Source organism: Ochotona curzoniae, unplaced genomic scaffold (assembly GCF_017591425.1).
Source record: "Ochotona curzoniae isolate NIBS_2020 unplaced genomic scaffold, NIBS_Ocur_1.0 contig_2692, whole genome shotgun sequence".
NCBI lineage: Eukaryota > Metazoa > Chordata > Mammalia > Lagomorpha > Ochotonidae > Ochotona > Ochotona curzoniae.
In genome coordinates this window covers 14,846,942-14,866,868 of record NW_024465556.1, presented here as the reverse complement: position 1 = coordinate 14,866,868, position 19,927 = coordinate 14,846,942, and the positions used below count along the sequence as shown (strand labels likewise).

General features: G+C 55.2%; 1 protein-coding gene across 2 annotated transcripts in view; it reads right to left on the bottom strand.

Moving 5' to 3' along the window:
• Positions 1-9,708: 9,708 nt before the first annotated feature.
• TSPAN15 (tetraspanin 15) overlaps positions 9,709-19,927 on the bottom strand; it is a 40,256-nt gene continuing 30,037 nt past the window's right edge. For both annotated transcript variants that reach the window (XM_040975880.1, XM_040975881.1), the window contains 5 exons: positions 17,573-17,668; positions 15,312-15,428; positions 12,537-12,584; positions 10,878-10,994; positions 9,709-10,492 (listed from right to left, as the gene is read on the bottom strand). In XM_040975880.1, coding sequence (XP_040831814.1) covers positions 10,343-10,492; positions 10,878-10,994; positions 12,537-12,584; positions 15,312-15,428; positions 17,573-17,668 — 528 coding nt within the window. In that variant the 3' untranslated portion in view covers positions 9,709-10,342. The remainder of the gene's footprint in view (positions 10,493-10,877; positions 10,995-12,536; positions 12,585-15,311; positions 15,429-17,572; positions 17,669-19,927) is intronic.

The window sequence follows — 19,927 nt, the reverse complement described above, 5'->3', positions numbered from 1 at the left end:
CAAGGGAGGAGGAAAAAGGAGGCAGCCAGGACGGGCATGGTGGCACTGATGCCCCGTATTCGGCACCACCTTAGTTCCTTTGGAGTTCCTCAGCTGCTCCACTTCTGATCCAGATCCTTGCTGCTGTGCCTGGAAATGCATCTGAACGTAATCCAAGTACTAGGGCCCATGCTGTCCACATGGGGAACGTGGGGAGGGCTCCAGGCTTCTGGCTTCCACCTGACCCACTCCTAACCATCGTGGCAGCCATTTAGGGAGTGAAACAGCAGAGAGAAGATCTCTGTGTCGCCCTCCTTCTCTCTGCCTTCCAAATGGACATATGAATCAATAAATATTTTTAGAAAGTAGTGGAAGCAACCGACACCTTCCCATGGTGACACTCCTGCATTACGGCAGTGGTGTCTGGGGATACAGCCTCACCCCTCTGCCAGATGACAGAGCACCAGGGAGGCTCCCCAGGCCTTCAGCCACCTCTGGTCTCCTCTGCATGGGACAGCCACCTGGCACTTGACCTTGAGTCTCTGGTAATGGCTCAGCATCTGGACTGGGAGGAGGTATATATCCAGGAAGGGATCTGGCTCTGCCCTCTCAGCTCAGTTGCCAGCTAGGGTGGGTGAGAGAAGAGCCAGGGACAGGACAGAGAGCTGATTCTCTGTTTCCTGCACAAAACCAGGTGTGCACTGAGCCCACGTGCTTCTGTGCCTCTCCCCTTGCCCCAAGTCTAGCTTACCCTAGTGGAAACTCAATCATCTCTGAAATACCGCCCCTTCTCTCTCCTGTCCCAGGTGGGGACAACCTGGCTGGCCCCCAAACAGACCTAAACTTATACTGCCTGTGAGCTGGGAACCTGAATTCCTATGGCAGCGGCTGGCCAGTCTGTGCAGAGACCCCAGTGCAGAGGCTGCGGGGTGAGCAGATGACACACATGTGTGACAGGTCTCCTGCACACACAGGGGTCCTGGGTGCCTGGAGAGGCCAGGTACTCCCAGAGGGCTCAGCTGCTACTTACATCTGGACTGGTTGGAAATTCAGATTCTTTTGTGAAATCTTTTTCATGTTACCAACTAATAGTGGCCAATAATCAAACACAATTTAGGCCAAAGAAAGTAAGTCTGAACAAAGTCATGAGATTGTCTCTCTGGTCTAGATACCGAAGTTCTGAAGGCTAGAACGAATGACAATTAGATATATTCTAGCACAATTCCTTTGCTTCAGATGAGAAAACTAAGCCCAGAATGTCCTGGAGGCAGCAGGACAAGGAGTCCGAGAGAATAACTTGGTTATGATCAGGGTGAGTTGAGAGCCCTGCCGGGCCAGGTATCCGGGTCTCCCACACCTTGCCTGGCTTCCCCATCACCTGCCTGGCTGAGAAGTCAGCGAGTAGATGCTGTAGATGGCTCAGCTGCCACCCTCTCCCCCTGTGGGCTCACCTGAGGCCCCCCACAAGTGCCCTGAAAGCCCAGAAGCCCAGCTCTGTTCAGAGCATGCTCGGAGCACCTGTGAGTCCTGCTTCACATGTTGTCCCACCACTGCTGCCTCCCTGTTCCAGGACCCCCAGCTCAAGCCCCCACGGTTACCCACAGAGGGCAACCTGGGTGAAGGGCCTAGTGTCTTATTTCTACCTGGGAGTCGACCAAAGGAGTGGTCACCTGCTGGAGTGTGTGGAGGAGGCAGCAACTCCACAAATACTGATGACTGAACCAATCAAGTAGACAGAGGCAGAGACCAAATTCTCACACTTTCCACTGCAGCTGTGTTGAAGGGCACGGCTCCTGGCAGTGGGCAGGGGCTCCCTAACGTGGAAACCCAGCATGTGTCCCCCACTGGTCACCGCCCTGCTGCCCCATCACCAGCCTCTGCTCCACACAAGGACAGAGAAGGAAGCTTGTCCCTGAGTCTCTCCAGTGAGGCAATCTTCCCCGTAGCCCCTGCAGCAGAAAGAGCAAGAAAGAAGCCAGGCATGATGGCCTAATCAAGGCCCCCGCACCCTAAAGGGGACCCCAAGATTATTTGATCCCCACCACTGACTTAACTTACTGTTGCTGGGACTTGCCATATGCTTTCCCAACGTCACACCCACCCTCAAATCATGTGTGTCCTGCCACTTCTTGCGTAGGGCCAAGAGCTTTCCAATGCTACACCTCCCTTCTCCCCTCCCGTCCTTCATGCTGTTGTCAACATCACACAGCTGTAACCATGCTTCAGTCCGTGATGCACCACAAATATGACAGTGGTCCCTTCCGATGATAGGGGAGCTGAAAATTTCCGTTCCCTAGTGATGTCATGATGTCCTAATGTCATGGTGCAATACATAACTCACCTGTTTCAGGGGCCCAGATGTAAACAAGCCTAATGCCTTGTCAGGTATGCATGAGTGCAGCACACACAGCCATGTCCAGGAGGTACGGCCTGATAGTGACATCAGTGGCTTTGTGCCAGTACACTGCATTACACCCGCACCTCAGGGCATGTCCCATTGTGGAATGATGCATGACTGTTAGGGCCTCCAACTACCTTGCTCTCTCTTATATGCTTATTTAAAATGATTTTTTTTTTGTTTTATCCCACCAAATAGCAGTTAATGGATTTTATGTTTACCAAGATCTTTACCGTTTCTCATGTTCTTCATTCCTTTATGCAGATCCAAGTTTCTATGTGATATGGCTTTTCTTCTCCTAAAGAATTTCTTGTAACTTTACAGAGTCATTGGTAACAAACATAACAATTTTTTTTTGTCACCTTTAGCTGAATGAAGTCTTTATCTTTGGGTCAGTGGGTTGTCAGGTTAATCCTCTGCCTGCAGTGCTGACATCCAAGAAGGCACTGGTTTGTAAGCTGCTTCTCTGCTTCCAATCCAGCTGTCTGCCTGTGGCTTGGAAAAGCAGCGGAAGATAGTTCAAGTCCTTACACCCTGACACCTATGTGTGAGACCCAGAAGAAGCTCCTGGCTCCTGGCTTCGGATTGGCTCAATTCTGACCATTGTAGCTCTCTGGGAATTGAACTTTCAGATGGAAGATCTCTCTGGGTCTTTCCTTCCTCCTCTCTACAGCTTTCTTTCTTTCTTTCTTTTTAAGATTTATTTATTTCTATTGCAAAGTCAGATATACAGAGAGGAGGAGAAACAGAGAGCAAGATCCTCCGTCCAACGATTCACTCCAAAGTGACTGCAATGGTCGGTGCTGAGCCAACCCGAAGCCAGCAGCCAGGAGCTTCCTCCAGGTCTCCCACGCGGGTGCAGGGTCCCAAGGCTTTGGGCTGTCCTTGACTGCTTTCCCAGGCCACAAGCAGGGAGCTGGATGGGAAGCGGGGCTGCCAGGATTTGAACCAGCGGCCATATGGGATCTCGATGCTCTCAAGGCAAGCACCTCAGTAAATATTATTTGCTAGTTAGAAAGGCAGGATGATGGAAGAAGAGGGAGAAGGAGAGAGGGAAGGAAATCTTGTATCTGCTGGGAAGTCTTTCCATCTCCCCAAGTGCCTGCAACAGCGGGGTTGGGACAAGAACAGCCAGGGTCCAGGAGCCACAGGCAGGTCTCCAAGCACCCTGCCTTGGAGGGTGCTTGGAGACTTGAGCCATCATCTGCTGCCCCCCAGGGTGTGTGTTAGCAGGAACCTGAGGCGGGACTTGAACCTGTATCACCCCAGAAATAACTGAGCCACTTTCCTGTCTCAGTCCCTTTTCTCTCCACGCTTCGTTTCAGATCATTTCTGAGATCATGGCTTCAAGTCCACAGGGTTTTTGTTTGTTTGTTTCTGATAAGGATTAGTTGCTCATTCTAGCTCATGAAATTTTCATTTCAAATATTGTGTTTTTCTTCTTCTTTGTGATCCACCTGGGGGGTTATTTTGGCTTTCATTTCATTCCTCAGTGTGCTTCTGTTTTCCTCTAAACCCCTGGGTGTAAGTAGATTTTGTCAGAGTAATCTTAATGTCCTTGAGTATAAACTCCATCATTTTGTTGACATTTCCGGATGACTTCCGGTGTTTTTCTGCTAGTCATGGCTAACATTTTCCTTTCTTTTTTACGTTCCTGACGGTTCTTGATTAGCTGCTAGGCAATGTAATTGTGTACATTGTGGAGTGCTAGATTTGGTTGTTTTCAAGAGGGATTGTGCAGGCTGTTAAAATGTCAGCATTGTCTTGATGGGGCTGCCTTGCTCCACAGCCCGCGTGGCCGCGCTGCTGAAGTAGGAGCCTCTGCTTTTCCTTAACTGGTCTATCTCCTCAGACGACTCGTGCTTCAGCTCTGTCCACCCGGCTATTAGCACAGATTGACTGCCTTATGGAGCGTCTCCTGCCACATACAGGTGTGCCGTATGCACACTGGGCGGGCTTTGTGCCTATTTCTCCAATTCCCTCTGCAGAGATCTCTCTTCTTGGTTGCTTAGCCCTGAACATCCTAGCCGCTCGCTTAGTGCATTTCCGTTCTCGCTGCGCTGCCGGCTCTCCGTTGTCTGAAACTCACTGTTCCCCATATTTTGTGTGTTTCTGGCTGTTTCGAGCAGGATGTAAGTCAGCCCCAGTCATGGGCCTCCCTTTGGATGGAACCATAAGTCTAGAAAAAAAAGCATCAGGAGTGAGCACATGTTTCTGGGCTGCGGTGGGGACTCGGGAATGGTCACCTGACGTGCAGCCTGATCAGCAGCTGCAAGGCCTTCGGTACAACGGATAGAACCCAGGGACGGGGGTCCAGGCGTGGTTGCGCACAGTCTGTCCTGCGTGCTCCCCGGTTTTGTCAATCACAGCACCTCTACCCGGCTCCTAAGGAGAACGGCTCCTTCCCAGTTCTCTGTGGCAGGTGGAACGGGGGAAGGGCTGCCCGAGGTGATGCCTGCACTGGGAGAGGTCTGTGACCTAGGGCGAGCCACAGTCTTCCTCCCCCTGCCTCAGCCTTGGGGGAAGTTTCCGAGCCGGGTCTTTCTTCCAGATCACTGGTTTGGAGAGGGTATGAACCCGCCTCCCCACCCCACCTCACTGCAAAGCCTCTGGCAGGAGAGCTCCCTAGGCTGGGGGAGGGGAGGGGAACAGGGAGCCCTAAAGGGGCGCGATGTGTGGCCTCCAGCACCACCGGCTTTTGAGGCCGATTTGCCGCGGCCGTCGGGGAGAAAGCCAATGCTAATTTCCTCCCGGAGGGGGTCTGCGCGCTTTCTCCCAAGTCCGAAGGGGAACCGGAGCCTACGAAGGCTGAGCGGCCCGCCTACCCCGCCCACCTCCCCGGCCCATCGCTGCTGCTGGAGCTTGTGGGAGTCCCAGCACCACCACCCTTCCCCCTGCAAGGTGCCGAAGTAGGTGTCCCCTCCGTCCGGACGCCCTGACACTGGGGGGCCCTGGCCCTCATCCTGTGCGAGGAGCCGCGGGGAGGGGTCGGGTCGCCCCAGTCCCTGCCCTGGGTTCGGCCGGGAGAAATCTTAGTTTCCAACTGCTGTGGCCATGCTGTGACCAGCTCCTGGCTCCCCACAACCCATCAAAGCCCTGGGCACCCCTAAAGCTGAAGTTTAACCATCCGGTAACAGGAATTGCTTGCTTCTTCGTAGTTCGCTTCTAGATTTTTTTTTTTTAAGATGAGATCTGTCTCCTGCCCTGGCTGGGCTCTCCTGGTTGGAGTTGGCTTCCAGCAGAGTCTGGTGATGTAGCCTCCGACAGCATGACACCCGAGGTTTCCCAGCAAAAACCAAGGCTACTTCAGGAGGCGGCTGTGAAGCCCACGAGGTGGCTGAGCCACTGCTGGCCCCACTCACAGCACCTGAGCTGTGGGTGCCGCTGGGAGAGCGCCTCACGCCCAGGCTTGGCGTTCCAGCTGGGTGCAGGTGTGCCTTCCTACTCACGGGGTTTGGGGGTTTGCTGGATCTGGGGAGAAGAGAAGCCACACAGGTTTGCTTCAGTGGCTGGAGGTGCACACAGGAGCAAGGAGGTGAAGGCGGCACAGCCTTTCTAGCAGGGTGGCAGGTAGCATTAAAAAAAATGTTTTTAAGAGATCTTAATCTGACCCATACTATTTTTTCCCTGCATCCCATGTGTTATGTTGCTTTTTAATTTCAGTTTTATTTATTCCAGATAATTTCTTGTCTCTTGTCGAATTCATCACTGACTCCTGAATTACATGGTAGCATCATTTCTCCCAAGAGACTTTTGTGTTTCCTTTTTGTCAGTGGTGCGTTTTTTCATGGTGCTGTAATTTGTTGTGGATGTTGTTGTTGTTGTGACTGTTCTAACTCACATCAGTTGTTGACCTTGTTTCATGCTTCTCAGTTATGGAAATGTATAGTGATGGAGTACTGGGGTCTACCATATCCAGATGTGGGGGTACAATGCAACATGCACCCCTACTTCCAGGTGAAGGATGGATTCCCAAGGAAACTGTTGGACATGTGTAGACAATGGGATGCTGGACTGTCTGACATTGTCTATACCAGCAATGTCAGGGTACACTTAAATAAGAGATTGATGGAATTATGATTCCTTATGAAGGACTATGCCACTGTAGCAAAATGGAGAAAATCTGTCGGGGGTGGGAGTTTGGGGGGGATCACAGTCTATATGAAATTGTACCACATAATTCAAAAATTTAAAATAAAAATGTATAAAAAATGAGATTTTTTTTTAATTGGAAAGGCAGATTTACAGACAAAAGGAGATACAGAGAGGAAGCTCTTTTATCTGCTGATTCACTCCCCAAGTAGCCACAATGGTTGCAGCCAAGCTGATTCAAAGCCAGAATCAAGGAACTTCTTCTGGGTCTCATACGCGGGTGCAGGATCCCAAAGCTTTGGGCCGTCCTCGACTGCTTTCCCAGGCAGGGAACTAGAAGGCAAGTGGAGCAGCTAGTGATAAGAGCTGGCACCCATATGGGAGCCCTGCAGATGGAAGGCAAGGATTTAGCCTCTAGAACATCACGCCAGGCCCTAAAGGGCATTCCTACACCTGACGTGGCCACCCCCTGAGCCATGCCATCACACCTGGAAAGTATGCTGCCCCTGGGGAAGAAGAAATGAAGGGCGCCAAAGGGACAAGTGGTTGATTGGCTGACCTCTGGGGGAAGAGCCTGCAGCAGCCCAGGGACCCCGGTCTCACAGGCACAAGGTGTTCCTTCCAGGCCACTTTGGTCCCCTGCCGGCATCTGTCTACAGAGCACCTGCCGTGTACCATCCTCCACATCTCAGCTCCCAGGACCAGGAGACCACAGAGTCCAGAGCAGCCAGTGCAGGGAACTGATGACCCAGAGACAAATCAGTGCAAGAGCAGGCCGGGGACTTCCCAGGCACCATCTCTCATTATTGAGACCCAGCCAGGCAGGGGTGTTCCCCCTTTTGCAGGTGAAGAACCTGCTTGGGTGCCTGCACTCTCTCATCTCGGGACCTTAGTCCCAGCCATCCTCCCCAGCCTCCAGCCGGGCCCTGCTGTCTGTGGCTGTCTGAAGGCCAAGGTCACTCTCTGGTGGTCACATGACACCCAGGGCTGAGGCTGTACTGGCTGGGGCTGGGAAGGGTTTACACCTGAGGTGCGGTTTAGCGTGTAGAAGGAGGAAGTCCTGGGTGTGCAGGTGGCCCTGGGCACACTCCCCCCACACAGAGGCAGGCACTGACTGTGTGGCCAGAGCAGGTCGACTGTCCTCACCTGCAGAACCAATCACGTCGACTATTTATCAGCACGTACAGTATTTTAGGATCCCTCACCTTGTGGTCCACTATTTTGGCAGACACTCCTGCCCAGGCTCTGGCGGCTGCAGAGGGTGCAGTGCTGGCTCTGAACAGCAGGCAGGCAGCGCCACCTAGTGGCTTTGTTAGCTCTGCTCATTTCTTGCTGGGAAAAAAAGACTTCCCAGGGCTCATCTGCTGTGCCAGCACCAATGGCACTTGCCATGCCCCAAGGGAGTGGTAGGCAAGGAAAGGGCTTGGGAGGAAGTAGGCTCCATAATAACCAAAGTAGTCTGGCCTTTGCTTTCCTTCTCTGAGAAATAGATGGTCTTTAAGTAAGTTATTGCACACAGAACGGGATGAAGAATGTGGAGAGTTAGTACATCGGTCTCCTGTGAGATGAGGAGGAAAGCCTTGTGACCCAAGAATGAATGGGGTCAGTCCAGGGACCTGCCATCTGAAGCAAAGGTCTTCAGATGAGACCAGGAAGGTTGATTGGACCCCAAATGCCACATTGGTATAACATTGGGGAGCAAGGGCCAGGTAGACAGTCCTGTGTCCGAACCTGAGTTGCACCCCTTCTGCATGCGGGAGGCCAGGCACCTGTGCTGCAATGTGGTGATAAGGGACCATTGTACCTCTCAGGGGCATTAACAGGAAGCTGGACTGGGAGAGCTAGCTGGGGCTTGAACCAGCACTCTGAGATGGGATGCTGGTACCCCAAGCACCTGCTGCACCAGCACACTGGCCCTGAATGCAACCACTTGACTCAGAGAAAAGTTGGAGAAAAATTCCCCCGTCCTCATCCTCGGGGGTCCAGGTCGGAGCCCCCTCTTTCCCCAGCCTCCGCAGGGTGCTCTTGGGGCACGAGAGGCCATTAGAGCGGCTGCTGCAGGGAACGCAGTGTCTCCTTCCTTGTTCCACAGCACACCTCCCCGCCCCCCATGCCTCACGCCTGCACCCTGGGATCATTTTCCAAATATACCACGTCCACGGAGCATTTGTCTCTGCGTCAGCTTTCAGGAGAGTCCAAGTTAAGACAGGTGGTGGACAAAATGCAGAAGAAATGTTGAAGGGGTCTGGGAGAGTGTGGTGCAGACAGCAGAGTGGGGAGCTGAGCCGACCTACAGCTTCAGTACAGGATGTCAGTCAGTGTTCCCCAAAGTGGCTTAACCTGCCGAGCCACGATGCCAGCCCCTCCTCTGCCCCTTCTCACAGCAGCTGCTAGGTTTACAGGGTCCGCATGGTGAGCTTCTGACTCCTAATGGGAGGATCTCGTGGGCACTCCCAATCCTGAGGTTGGTCCTCCAGGTCTGAGATTCTGGCTGTTTTTATTGTCCTGGATACTAAGATCCTTACAGAAAATCTTTTTTTTTTTAAAAAAGATTTATTTTTATTATTCTTTTTATTGGAAAGGCAGATATACAGAGAGAGACAGAGAGGGAGATCTTCCGTCCAATGATTCACTCCCCAAGTGAGCGCAACGCGCCAATGCTATGCCAATCCGAAGCCAGGAGCCTCTTCCGGGCCTCCCACGCGGGTGCAGGGTCCCAAAGCTTTGGGCTGTCCTCGACTGCTTTCCCGGGCCACAGGCAGGGAGCTGGAAGGGAAGTGGGGCTGCCGTGATTAGAGCCGACGTCCATATGGGATCCCGGGCGTGCAAGGCGAGGACCTTAACCACTGCGCCACCGCGCCGGGCCCCAGAAAATCTTGAACATAGGAATGGGGATCCAGGCATGTCCCGCCATCTCCAGCAGGGGGCAGCCAGCACCAAGCTATGCTTGGCACTAGACCCTCGGCAGGAGAAGCTGCTTAGATGGGAGCTGGGAGCCAGTTGCTCTGGGCAGCTCGCCTTGGTCCCCACCTGTCGCACCCCGCCCCGAGAGGTAGAGCCTCGTGCCCTAAGTCACTTGGTCTCAGTCGCCCAGTCAGTGAAACGGGGCTGTCATCCCTACCTTCTGCTCTGAGCTGCTTCTTGGCCTCGCCCGTGTGGTCTTTCCTCAATTCTTGCACCAACAAAGGGCTTTTGAAGTTATTTCCCTCACCATCAAAACAGCACAGACGAGAGGTAAATAAAAAATTCCTATCTTTATTGTTTGATTAATGAACTGAGTTGGAATGGGAGTCATGGAGGAGGAGCATTCAGCTTTGATTAGTCAGAAACTCCTGTTAACCGTACAAAATACAAATGTTACAAAAATCATGTAGAAAAATAAGGGTGAGCGAAGCTGCAGCCCTTGCGAGGGGCTCAAGGCACCAGGGTTGGTGGGGGGAGCAAAGGGGACGGCCCCTCCTGCCCCACAGGGCACACAGCTCCCTCTCCCCTTGCTTACAAATCACTACAAAAGCTGCCTGAAGGAGGCATAAATACCACAGTCAAGGCACTGCCAGGAATGAAATGGACCCTGAGCTCAGCCCTTGGAGAAGGGGGCCCCTCTCCGCCTCATCGCCCAGCCGGGATCTCAGCAGGGCTCAGAGACCCGACGGTGGCAGTGGGGAGAGGGCCACTCCCCTCCTGGGAGGGCCTCAGGCTCCACCCCAGGGGAGGCAGCGGCCTCGGGAGCCCCCACACAGGTGCACAGCCTCGACTTCGATCCACACCACGTGTGGGCAGCGAGGCCCAGGTCCTACTCAGCCACTCCCCCTGTGTGGACTTGCAGGTGTTCTTCAGCCTGGCCCGCTGAAGCCGTTGTCCTGGGCCTGGCCTCTAACTAGGGTAGCACAGGCAGCACCCCGTGCCGGCTGTGTCCATGTTGGCCTTGGCTCCGGGGCCCAGGAGTCCGTCGGTGACCGAGTACTCCGTGATGATGTCCTCCACGCGGGTGATGTAGAGCAGCGTCAGCAGCACCCCCAGGAACTGCACAGAAGGGTTGGGCTGGTGAGAGCCGGCTGACCAGGCCCCAGCCCCAGAAACCCAAGCAGCCTCAGCACCCCACACTGACCACTGACTCCCGGAAATGCTAGAGCTCCCCCCTCCACCCCACCTCCATGCTGCACCCTTCTATGCTGGGATTCTTGCTGTGTTTGTCACATGCTCCCTAGAGGACTGAGTCACTTTAATATTGCTAAGCCTTGGCTTCTTCCCTTGTAAAGTGGGCATGCTAACAGTGCCCGCCTCACAGACAGAACTCGGAGGAGTATCACATCCCACACTGGCCTCCTCCCCTCCGCCCATCTGGGCCTTCTCCGCATTTGCCCTGTGATCACCACACCGCCACTCCCTGCACCCAGAGCCAGCCCACCTGGGGGAGCAGGATGCCCAGCAGGAGGCCGGCCATGATGCTGTAGTTGTCCATGAACCAGATGAGCACGGCGTTGGTGCAGCCCCTCACGTAGATGACGTCCTGCACAGTGAAGCGCTGTGCGGGGAGAGCCGGTCAGTGGTGGGCACCCACCTGGCCGAAACCCAGGTGCCCACGCAGCCACTCACCTAAGGCCCAGCCTAGCCCTGGATGGTTCTGGACCTCCACTTCCCATATGCCTTGATGGGCAGTATCGGAGATGCCACGGCAGCAGCCGAACCCACATTTGCTACATTGGAGGGGTTGGTGGGACCGAAGGGCTCAGGGCAGTCCTGACTTCCTGCCTCTCAGATGGGCACCTGGGCACCGATGCAGATGAAAAACCCACCCATACCACCGTGACACAGCAGGGGAAAAAATTCTACACTATGCAACTTGGCTGCATACACAGAATGACTTAAAACTGTGTACAAAACGCCTCCAGGTGACGCACATCCGGTGGCTAGGAAATGTGAGCGAATTTCACATTTGCACTTGGACCTCATTCCCCAAAGAGCTCATCCTGCAGGTGCAAATGTCCCAACATCTAGAAAACTCAAAATCCAAAACGCTTTAGCCCCAGGCATTTCTGAGCAGGGATAGTCAATTCGGACTTGCTTTGTCTCAGACTGGTTGGCAATGGCTTATTGGTTTTTAAAGAGCACCTGGGTGGCGACAGCACTGTGCCTGGTGTGGCGGTCCCCACATTGGTGGTGCCATGGCCGCACCAGCTTGCGAATGCATCCTGTCTAGGCATGGACTCCGCTATCTCCTGTGACATCTAACGTGGCCTGTGGAGTCACAGCATCCATATGCCTTAGGCAGCTCTAAGCTGGTCCCCGGGACGTCCCTTCTGTCTGACTTACACTAGTGTGTGCAGAGAGCCTACGGCAGGTGCCCCATCTACAGATGGCACTGGGGGATCATAGTGAAGATGTTGCCCACGGATGGTCGTAGATGAAGTCACCACAGGCTCAAATAGGCTGAGAACTGTCATAGGTCTATAGTGGGAATCTCAGCCTGGGTCCCCGGGCCCAGTCCTGTGCTAACACCTTCGGTGACACCACTTTTGTTGGTCTGGGGACTCCACTGTGCAAACTCTACCGCTCTAACACAGTAAGGGTCAGCATTATTTTTAGCTCCCTCCCCAGCACCCTAGGTGCTTGTCTGCACCAGGTCTGGCGTGTCCATGAAGCAGACCCACGGAGGAGCCTTGCCGCCCTCCAAGGACTCCTGGGTCTCTAACAGAGGGCATCATGGGAGCAATCCGCAAACTGAGGGCAGAAACAAGACAGGTGCTGAGCAGGGCTGGGCACACAGCCTGCTGAGAGCGCTGGCAGGAGCTGCAGTGGCCTCATGGGGACAGACCCTTGGGAGGGGCTAGGCACAGCCTAGCATACGGCCTTTCCCAGCCTGCGGCAGCGGGGAGCAGATTCTGGGCCCCCAAGCCCTTCTGTGTCTGGGTGGGATTAGAAAACACTGGGACTCTAGCTCCACTTCAGAGCCAGGACTGTGGAGAATCTCCAGCAGCCAGGAGCACCACATCCAGCAAGCCCTCCAATCCCCCTGTGGGTGGGACAGGAGAGCAACGTTTCCAGGAAAAAGCATTTCGGGCATTACCTCCTTGTCGATAGTTTTGTAGCCACACATGGTATTGACGACATCTGTCTGGAAGAGATGTGGATTGCATTTACATGAGGCTTCCTCAGAAAGAGTCAACTGATCTACCCATTTCACAGAGAAGGGACAGAAGCACAGACAGCTGCCCTGTGCAGCATGGATAGAGTGGAAGCAATCCAGGCAGACTGGCTTGAGTCTGCACCTTAACCACTCTTTGCTCCAAGAAATGCCAATGGCAGGACTGCCCCAGCAGCAGCCCGGGCACTCTAGCTCCGGACCCCCTTGCCCTGCTGAAGCGGTTTGCACTGTCTCAGAGCTCAGGCCAGGGCTGCCCCTGCTCACTGGCTCCTACCACCTGTGGTTACCTGTGGACAAGGCCAGGGCTCCTGGAAGTGCTTCCCTCCCCCACAGCCTCTGGCCCCTCCGGCCCAGGGCACTGCAGGACATTGCCTCCTGAGAGGACAGTCCCTCTCTGGACTCCTGGCCTTGCTCATTCAGACCCAGGAAAAACTGGGCCCAGGCCCTGAACCCCATCAGGGGCAGTGGCACTACCTGTCACCTCCCATGCCTTGCAGGGTCTTCTCTTCAAGTGGCCCCATAAGACAGCCAGAGCCTGGGGCCAGCTGGGCCCCCTGCAGCCCTGCCCCCATCCTCCAATACCCCCGTGTTGAATGAATGCTACTCTTTAGGGGACTCAGGGCAACAAGAGGGGAATAGTGGAGTGGCCAGCATGGCCGCTGACATTGCCCCTCTGGGTCCAATTTCTGCTCTGTCTTTTGGGGGCTTTGTACCAGTCTTGTGAAGGCTGGGCACGCAGAGGTCCTCAGGAAACATGTTCAGAGGCCTGTGTACATGATGCATGCGTGGCTGAGTCTCCTGAACTTGATGATCCATGAACATCACCCTCCCCTCCACACAGGGAGACACATGGATCACAAGAGTGTGCTCAGGAGCCACAGGTCACTGTCCGGCCAGCCGACTCTGCCATGCTGCCTGGTCACCAGGACCTGGCAGGAGGTGCTCTCAGACCAGCTCCTGTGGAAGCGGCTGGAGCCTGAGGGCACCTGGGGCAGAGCTCTAGATCCAGGGCACTGACTTCACTGTTTACCCAACCCTGACATCTAGAACAATCTGGAGGCCATTCAAGGCCCAACGCTCCCTCTTGGCAGGACAGCTGAAGCCCTCCCTTGCTTTCCAGGGGCTGGAATGGTGAACAACATCCAGCTGGCGCTCCCGCATGCTGCCCTGGGCTAGGCCCTATAGACTCGGTGGAGTCTGCAGGCGAGTGAGCTGCTCCGGGCTGGCTTGGCCCTGCACACCTCTGCCTACAGCCCCGCCCTTCCGCAGGAGCTGGTGTCCAAGCCTCTGCACCCTAAACAGTCCTAACCTGACTCCCCATGTCCACCTCCGCTGCCCCTGCCACAGCAGCCAAGGGACCCCAGTCAAACCCAAGTCAGATCCATTGCCACTTGAAGTGACACAGCTCCTGTCATTTAAGGGCACACTATGGTTCTTCCTGCCAGCCTCCCCTTCCTCCTCTAGTCACACTAGGCTCTGACCTGCTTTTCACATACCCCAGGGCCTTTGCACTCACTGGTCCATCGGCCAAGAATCCCCTTCTCCAGACACCTGCCCTGCTCCCTCCAGGTTTCCCTGGGAATCCATCTTCTGGTGACCTTGCCTCCTCCGTGCTGTCATGCCACCCACCATCTTCCCTGAGCTCTTCCGTGTATCTGTCAGTTTCCCCTCCACGGGCAGAGACTTCCCTTTGTGCTTGTTTTACCTCCAGCACCTGGCACATAGTAGGTCCTTAAGCAGTGTCTGTTGAATGAACTAACAAGTGAATGAATGCAAGCTGCGTTTCCACATTTCAGCAGGGACACACATGCAGGTGCCAGCGTCCAGGGTGGCCAAGTTCAAGTTCCCCCTCCCTGCCTCCACCAGGTCTCTCTGAGAACCCTGGACTCCTCCCCGGCACCCCGCTTGCCCAGACTTCTACCCTAAAATGGCAGCCAAAATGTGCAGAAGCAGTTCCCTCCAGGCCAGCCTTTTTAGGGCGCGGGTGGCCTGACGCCCGGGCGAGGCTCCCACCACAGCTGCACTGCAGTGGGCACGGATCGGTGGAGATGTCAGAGGAGAAACTTTCCATGACTGCTCAGGGTGTGAGTAATGGCCCAGCTCTCTGCCTAGTTCCAGGGCAGAAACCAAACAGCTCCCGGACGTGGCTGTCAGGCATACCCGCTGACAGTCACCCGTGCATAAACGGTGACTGCACAGGGAGCAACCCGCATGACTGCGGAGGTGACTGAGCTGGCATGGACCTCACAGATCCTGCTCCAAGTGCCCTGTGGTGACCACAACCAGGACCTGAGGCCCACAGGAAACACTCTATGTGCAACCAGCTCTGCTCCCGGCAAAACGATGGAGCCTCCTGCCATCTCAAAGCCCCCCTCCCTTCTACCGTTATGGCACCCCAGGGCAGGACACTCCCACCCAGTCCAGACAACCCGGGTCAGATTCACAGAACCTTTCTGGGATTCAGTTTCCTCTTCTGTAAAATGGATGTGTGGCTGTTGTTTGGATGGAATGAGTTTGCACAGCCAAAGGACCCACAGCAGGCCTATGACAGGAGCTCAGCAGATGCTAACAGGCCCAGCATCTCCCTTCATAGGACCCTTGAGCTCTGGCCACCCCAGCCCCATTTATCTACCACCCACAGTGCTGTTTGACCATCAGAGTGGACCCCACCTGCCCATCCCCATGGGGCCTCACTACCGTGTTCCGGAAGCAGCAGGTGTAGGGCACCCCGCAGGCCAGGGGCCCCGGGGCGCTGCAGTCATGGTACTGGTTTTGGCTCCAGTCTCGGTAGTCCTCACCACCACAGCACTTGAACTGAGAAAGGAAGCAGGAAAGAAGCCTCCATCAGAGGCCGGACCTGGGGGCCTCTTGCCAGGAGACAGGGGATGCCCTCTGCGCTGTGAGACGCCTTGGCCTATCAGGTGACAGCTGCGGCCAGGAGGTGTGAACACCCCACACCCTGAGAGGTGTGCAAGCTCTGTGCACACGTTGAGGGGACCAGTGCATCCTGGAAGGACAGTTTCCCACAGACACCTACACCAGCCTTTGTGTTTGCATCTCTGTGCAGGTGCCAGGCTTTTGTGTCCCAGACTCCAGTGTCTCTGCATGGACCTTCTGTACGCTGGCCTTCTCCTAGCCCGGCTCCAGGAGCCATACTCCCCATGGTCAAGAGGACACGGGCACATTCATGTCCTCCTCTGCACCACTGCCAGGGCCTGGGGAGGCAGTGAGTGACTGCACTGCAGTGTTGCTATGTGCCAGGCATTTGGCTGAGCACTCCAGAGACCAGGTGGCACACACTACTCATGTGGAGGGGACAGAGAGTGGACATCTCCACTGTGTGCCCCAGACCTGGGGAAGCAGGGGGAAGGAGTGGGCAAGGGCAATTTGGGGTTGGGAGGACAGGGCTACTGTCTGAGGAGAGGGCATCTCAGGAGAGAGATGGGCAGCAGGAAGAATTAGCTGGCAGGTGCAGAGGCCCTGCCTGCATAGAACGGAGCGTGTGTTTCAGCAGAGGTGTGGACGTCCATTTGACCAGAAATGAGCGAACCATAGTGGAGGGTGTGCTGCTGGGAGGGCAGCAGAGGGCAGCACAGGCTGGACCTTGCAAAGCTTTCTGCACCAAAGTAAGTCACTAGGAGTGGCCGGAAGCCACTGTGACAGCCTAACGGGGGGCGGGGGAGGGCCATGATCAGGGGTACCCAAGAGGCTTTTGTGTGTTCTTCATCCGTGCACTGGTTATTCAGAGGCATGCTTTTTGACTCCATGGTGCTGTAAATTTTTTAACTCCATACTTGTTGTTGACTTTGTTTCATGGTTTCTCGTTTAAGGGAATGTATAGTGATGGTATAATAGAGATTATCATATCCAGATGTGAAGATACAATGCGGTACCCATCCCTACTTCCAAATCAAAGATGGACTCCTAATGAAACTGTTGGACATGTCTGGACAATGGGATGCTGCACTGTCTGACATTGTCTGTACCAGCAATGTCGGGGCACACTTAAATAACAGACTGATGGACTTATGACTGTTTATGAAGGACTACACTATTATAATAGCATGGGAAAAATCAGTCGAGGGTGTGAATTTGTGTGTGTGTGTGTGGGGGGGATAACAAACCCTATGGAATTGTACCATAAAATTAAAATTAAAAAAAAATATAAAAAAGAAAGCAACAGACCCTTCCCAAGTCCCTGTGGTGCTCTGGAGTCATCAACTTCCAGGATCAATTCAAAAGGCTTTGTGGCCAGACCCCAGCGCCATTCCCAGCCATGTAATCTCAGGCAGCAGATCGACTTCTCTGGGCCTCAGAGCTGCCCCGATCAAGCAGGAAAAGTGATGGCAGCTTGGCACGGCTAAGCTGAGCCCACAGTAAGGAGCTGTGTATGAAGAACTCAGCACAGGCCTGGCACCAAGCAGGTATCCAATGAGCCCGTTACCTCCTCCTGCACCCTGGGGGGAAAAAATCAAATTCCAAGCCAGCCCACAGAATAGTTCCAAAACAAACAGTTCACTCCATTGGAGCAGGAGTCGGCTCGCCCAAGCCAGAGCTGGCAGGCACAGCCCTGGGCGGATAGGCCCTCCCAGAGCCTGCACCTGCTGTGATGACAGAGGTTTGGGTCAAGCAAGATCAGATTCGCATCTCTAGGAAGGAGGCTCCTTGGCCGGTGGAAAGGGCCTGTCTGGGACCCAATCAGGAGGCCTGGAGCTACCGTGCTGCAACGCGAGAGGGGGGCAACTAGAGCAGACATGTGGGGCCAGGCACGGATGTAAAGGGTTCCAGACCCCCGGCCCCGGTGGGCCAGCTCAAACACACCCAGCCAGCCTGCCACCCACTCTGGGGATGGAGGAGGGGTCCAAGCCCTCAAAGCCCTGTCTTGAGCAGGGTCCAGTTGCTGTGTGGGGGGCAGCAGGCATGGGAGGCACATCCCTGACCCGGAACTCCCAGCTCACCTGTTTCTGGACAAAGTCCATGATGTTTTTGAAGTCCAAATCGTCATAGTAATTCTCAATTCCTCTGCGGATGTTGTCATTCAGAAAGTCAATGGTCTGTGGAGGGGCAGAGTTAGCAAGGAAAGGGCCATGCACTTGTAGCGCCCAACTCAGCCCTCCCAGAAGTCCAGACTGGCACCAAACGCCATGGGCCCCAGGCCCCAGTGCCTCTGCTTACTGCCGCTGTGCCCTGCCTGTTCACCCATGACCTCTCCAACCACACACCACCTGGCCCTGGGCCATCAGCTCAAGTCTCTCTGCTCTGTCCCAGCAGGGACCATTTACACTGATTCCTTCAGACTTCCATGACCCAGGCTCTGCGTGGGAGGGTTCAGCTCCCAGCTCTGAAGTGGCTACCACGGCTGAGCTGGGACGAGGCTGTCCTGGTCCCACAGCCCAGCATCAGGCCTGCACTGGGTCCCACTGTGTACTCTTCCATCATCCAATCTCTTGCTTTCCAGATGAGGAAGGTGAAGCAGGCATCCCAGGATCCTCGCCAGGATGGTGGGAACTGGGGTTTCCTGACCTGTCTCTTGCTGCAGTGTGGGGGCCCACAGGCCAGAGACAGTCCTGGCCGGGAAGGGCACTGGCAGGTCGCCCTCTGCCAGTCAGGCCGGACTTTCTGGATCAACAGCCCGCCATTGTGCCAAAATCTGGGAACACAAAAGGCCCCACAGCAGGACTGGGTGGGGGAGGCTGGCTCCAGGCTCACGGTGACAATGGCTGCTTTCAGAGCCCCACGCCTGGGCATCAGCAGGGGCTGGGGACAAAGCGGCATTCTATGCAGACAGGAGCCAGCAATTCCTGAGGGAGGTGTCTTGGCAGGAGGGAAGAGATGGTGAGGGTGGTCTTAGGCTTCTGGCCCCCTCCCAGCTCATGCCCTCTCATGGCCTCAGTTTCCTGCTTGGAAGTCTCTCCATGGCAGTGTCCAGCTTTGAGGGTGAGTGGCTGCCATCAAGGTCAGAAACCCTGGGGCCACCATGCTGGACCCCTCGCACACCACAGCAGAGCTGCTGGCAGCAGAGTGCCCATCCATCCCACCATCCATCCCACCGTAAGGTGCCAAGACAAGAGCTGAGGGATTAGGTGGGAACCGTCTTGCTCTATCAGGACAAGAGGAACGTAGAGGTTGCTGACCCCTGGGGACACACGGTGCACAAAGCCTAGGGAATGGAGCCAGCAAACCCTTGTCGAGTATCAGAAAGCAGATTCAGGCTCTGGACAGTCTTTGAATGCACCAGTCTGCGCCCCCTCCCAGGTCTGTTGAGATGCTGCGAGGAGAGGCAGTCTGCCCTCCCCAGAGGCCCTTGCATCACCAACCCCGGGTGCCCGCTCTGCTGGAAGATGGGCCAGGCCAGCTGGCCCCAGCAAGGGGCTAGGAAACAAGACACCAGGGTGGAGTCCATCTGCTCCCCAGGGTGGGGCAGGCTGTTAGCTCACAGCTAACAGCAAGGACCCTTGGTAGGGCTTGGAGCAGGGGTGATACCAGCGGCAGGGGTGTGGCTTAGGCCATGCCTGCGGGTATGGGCAGGGCGGGCAGCTTCTTCCAAGCTACCACATCCCTCCTAGCCACCCAGTCCCCTCCAGCCAACCATTGGGACCCTCTGCTCTGGGGAATCCCCTGGAGCTGGTAACAGGGTGGGATAGAGGTGGGCAGAAGGTCCAGAGAAGGGAGAGAAAGGGTGGCAGAAAGGATACTGATGGCCTGAGGAGTTCTGCCCTTGCTAGGGTGACAGCGCTGGCTTCTATCCTCAAAGTAGCCCTGGCCCTGGGCACTTTCCAAGGGCACCAACCTGAGAAAACACTTTTGTGAAAACCAGGCCTTCCATCCACCTCTTAGCAAGGCAGGGGGATGAACAGCCCAGGGCAGCCCTAGTTCCCATCAGGAAGTTCACTGGGACCTGCTGGGTTTGGTAAGAGTGTGTGTATGTGTGTGTGTGTGTGTGTGTGTGTGAGAGAGAGAGAGAGAGAGAGAGAGAGGGAGAGAGAGAGAGCTGGGGAGATAGCAGGACACTGAATTCTTCCTGTACTGGGACAGCCGTGGAGAAGCAGCTACAGGTGGTACAGGCTGCCCACTGTAATGCTTGCATAGCTGTACAAAGCGCCAGTAACATCCAGAGAGACCCAGAGCCACTAGGAACACATTCACAATGAGAAGGCAGCAAGGAAGAGAAAAGACCCTGGCGCCCTCTGCCACTCCCAGGAGCCAAACACACCCTGTGCCACTCAGAGTGTCAGGTTAGACCCAGGTCACACCAGCAGGGGCAGCTCCAGTGAGGCGGAGAGAGAAGCACCTTTCACTGGGTGCGTATAAAG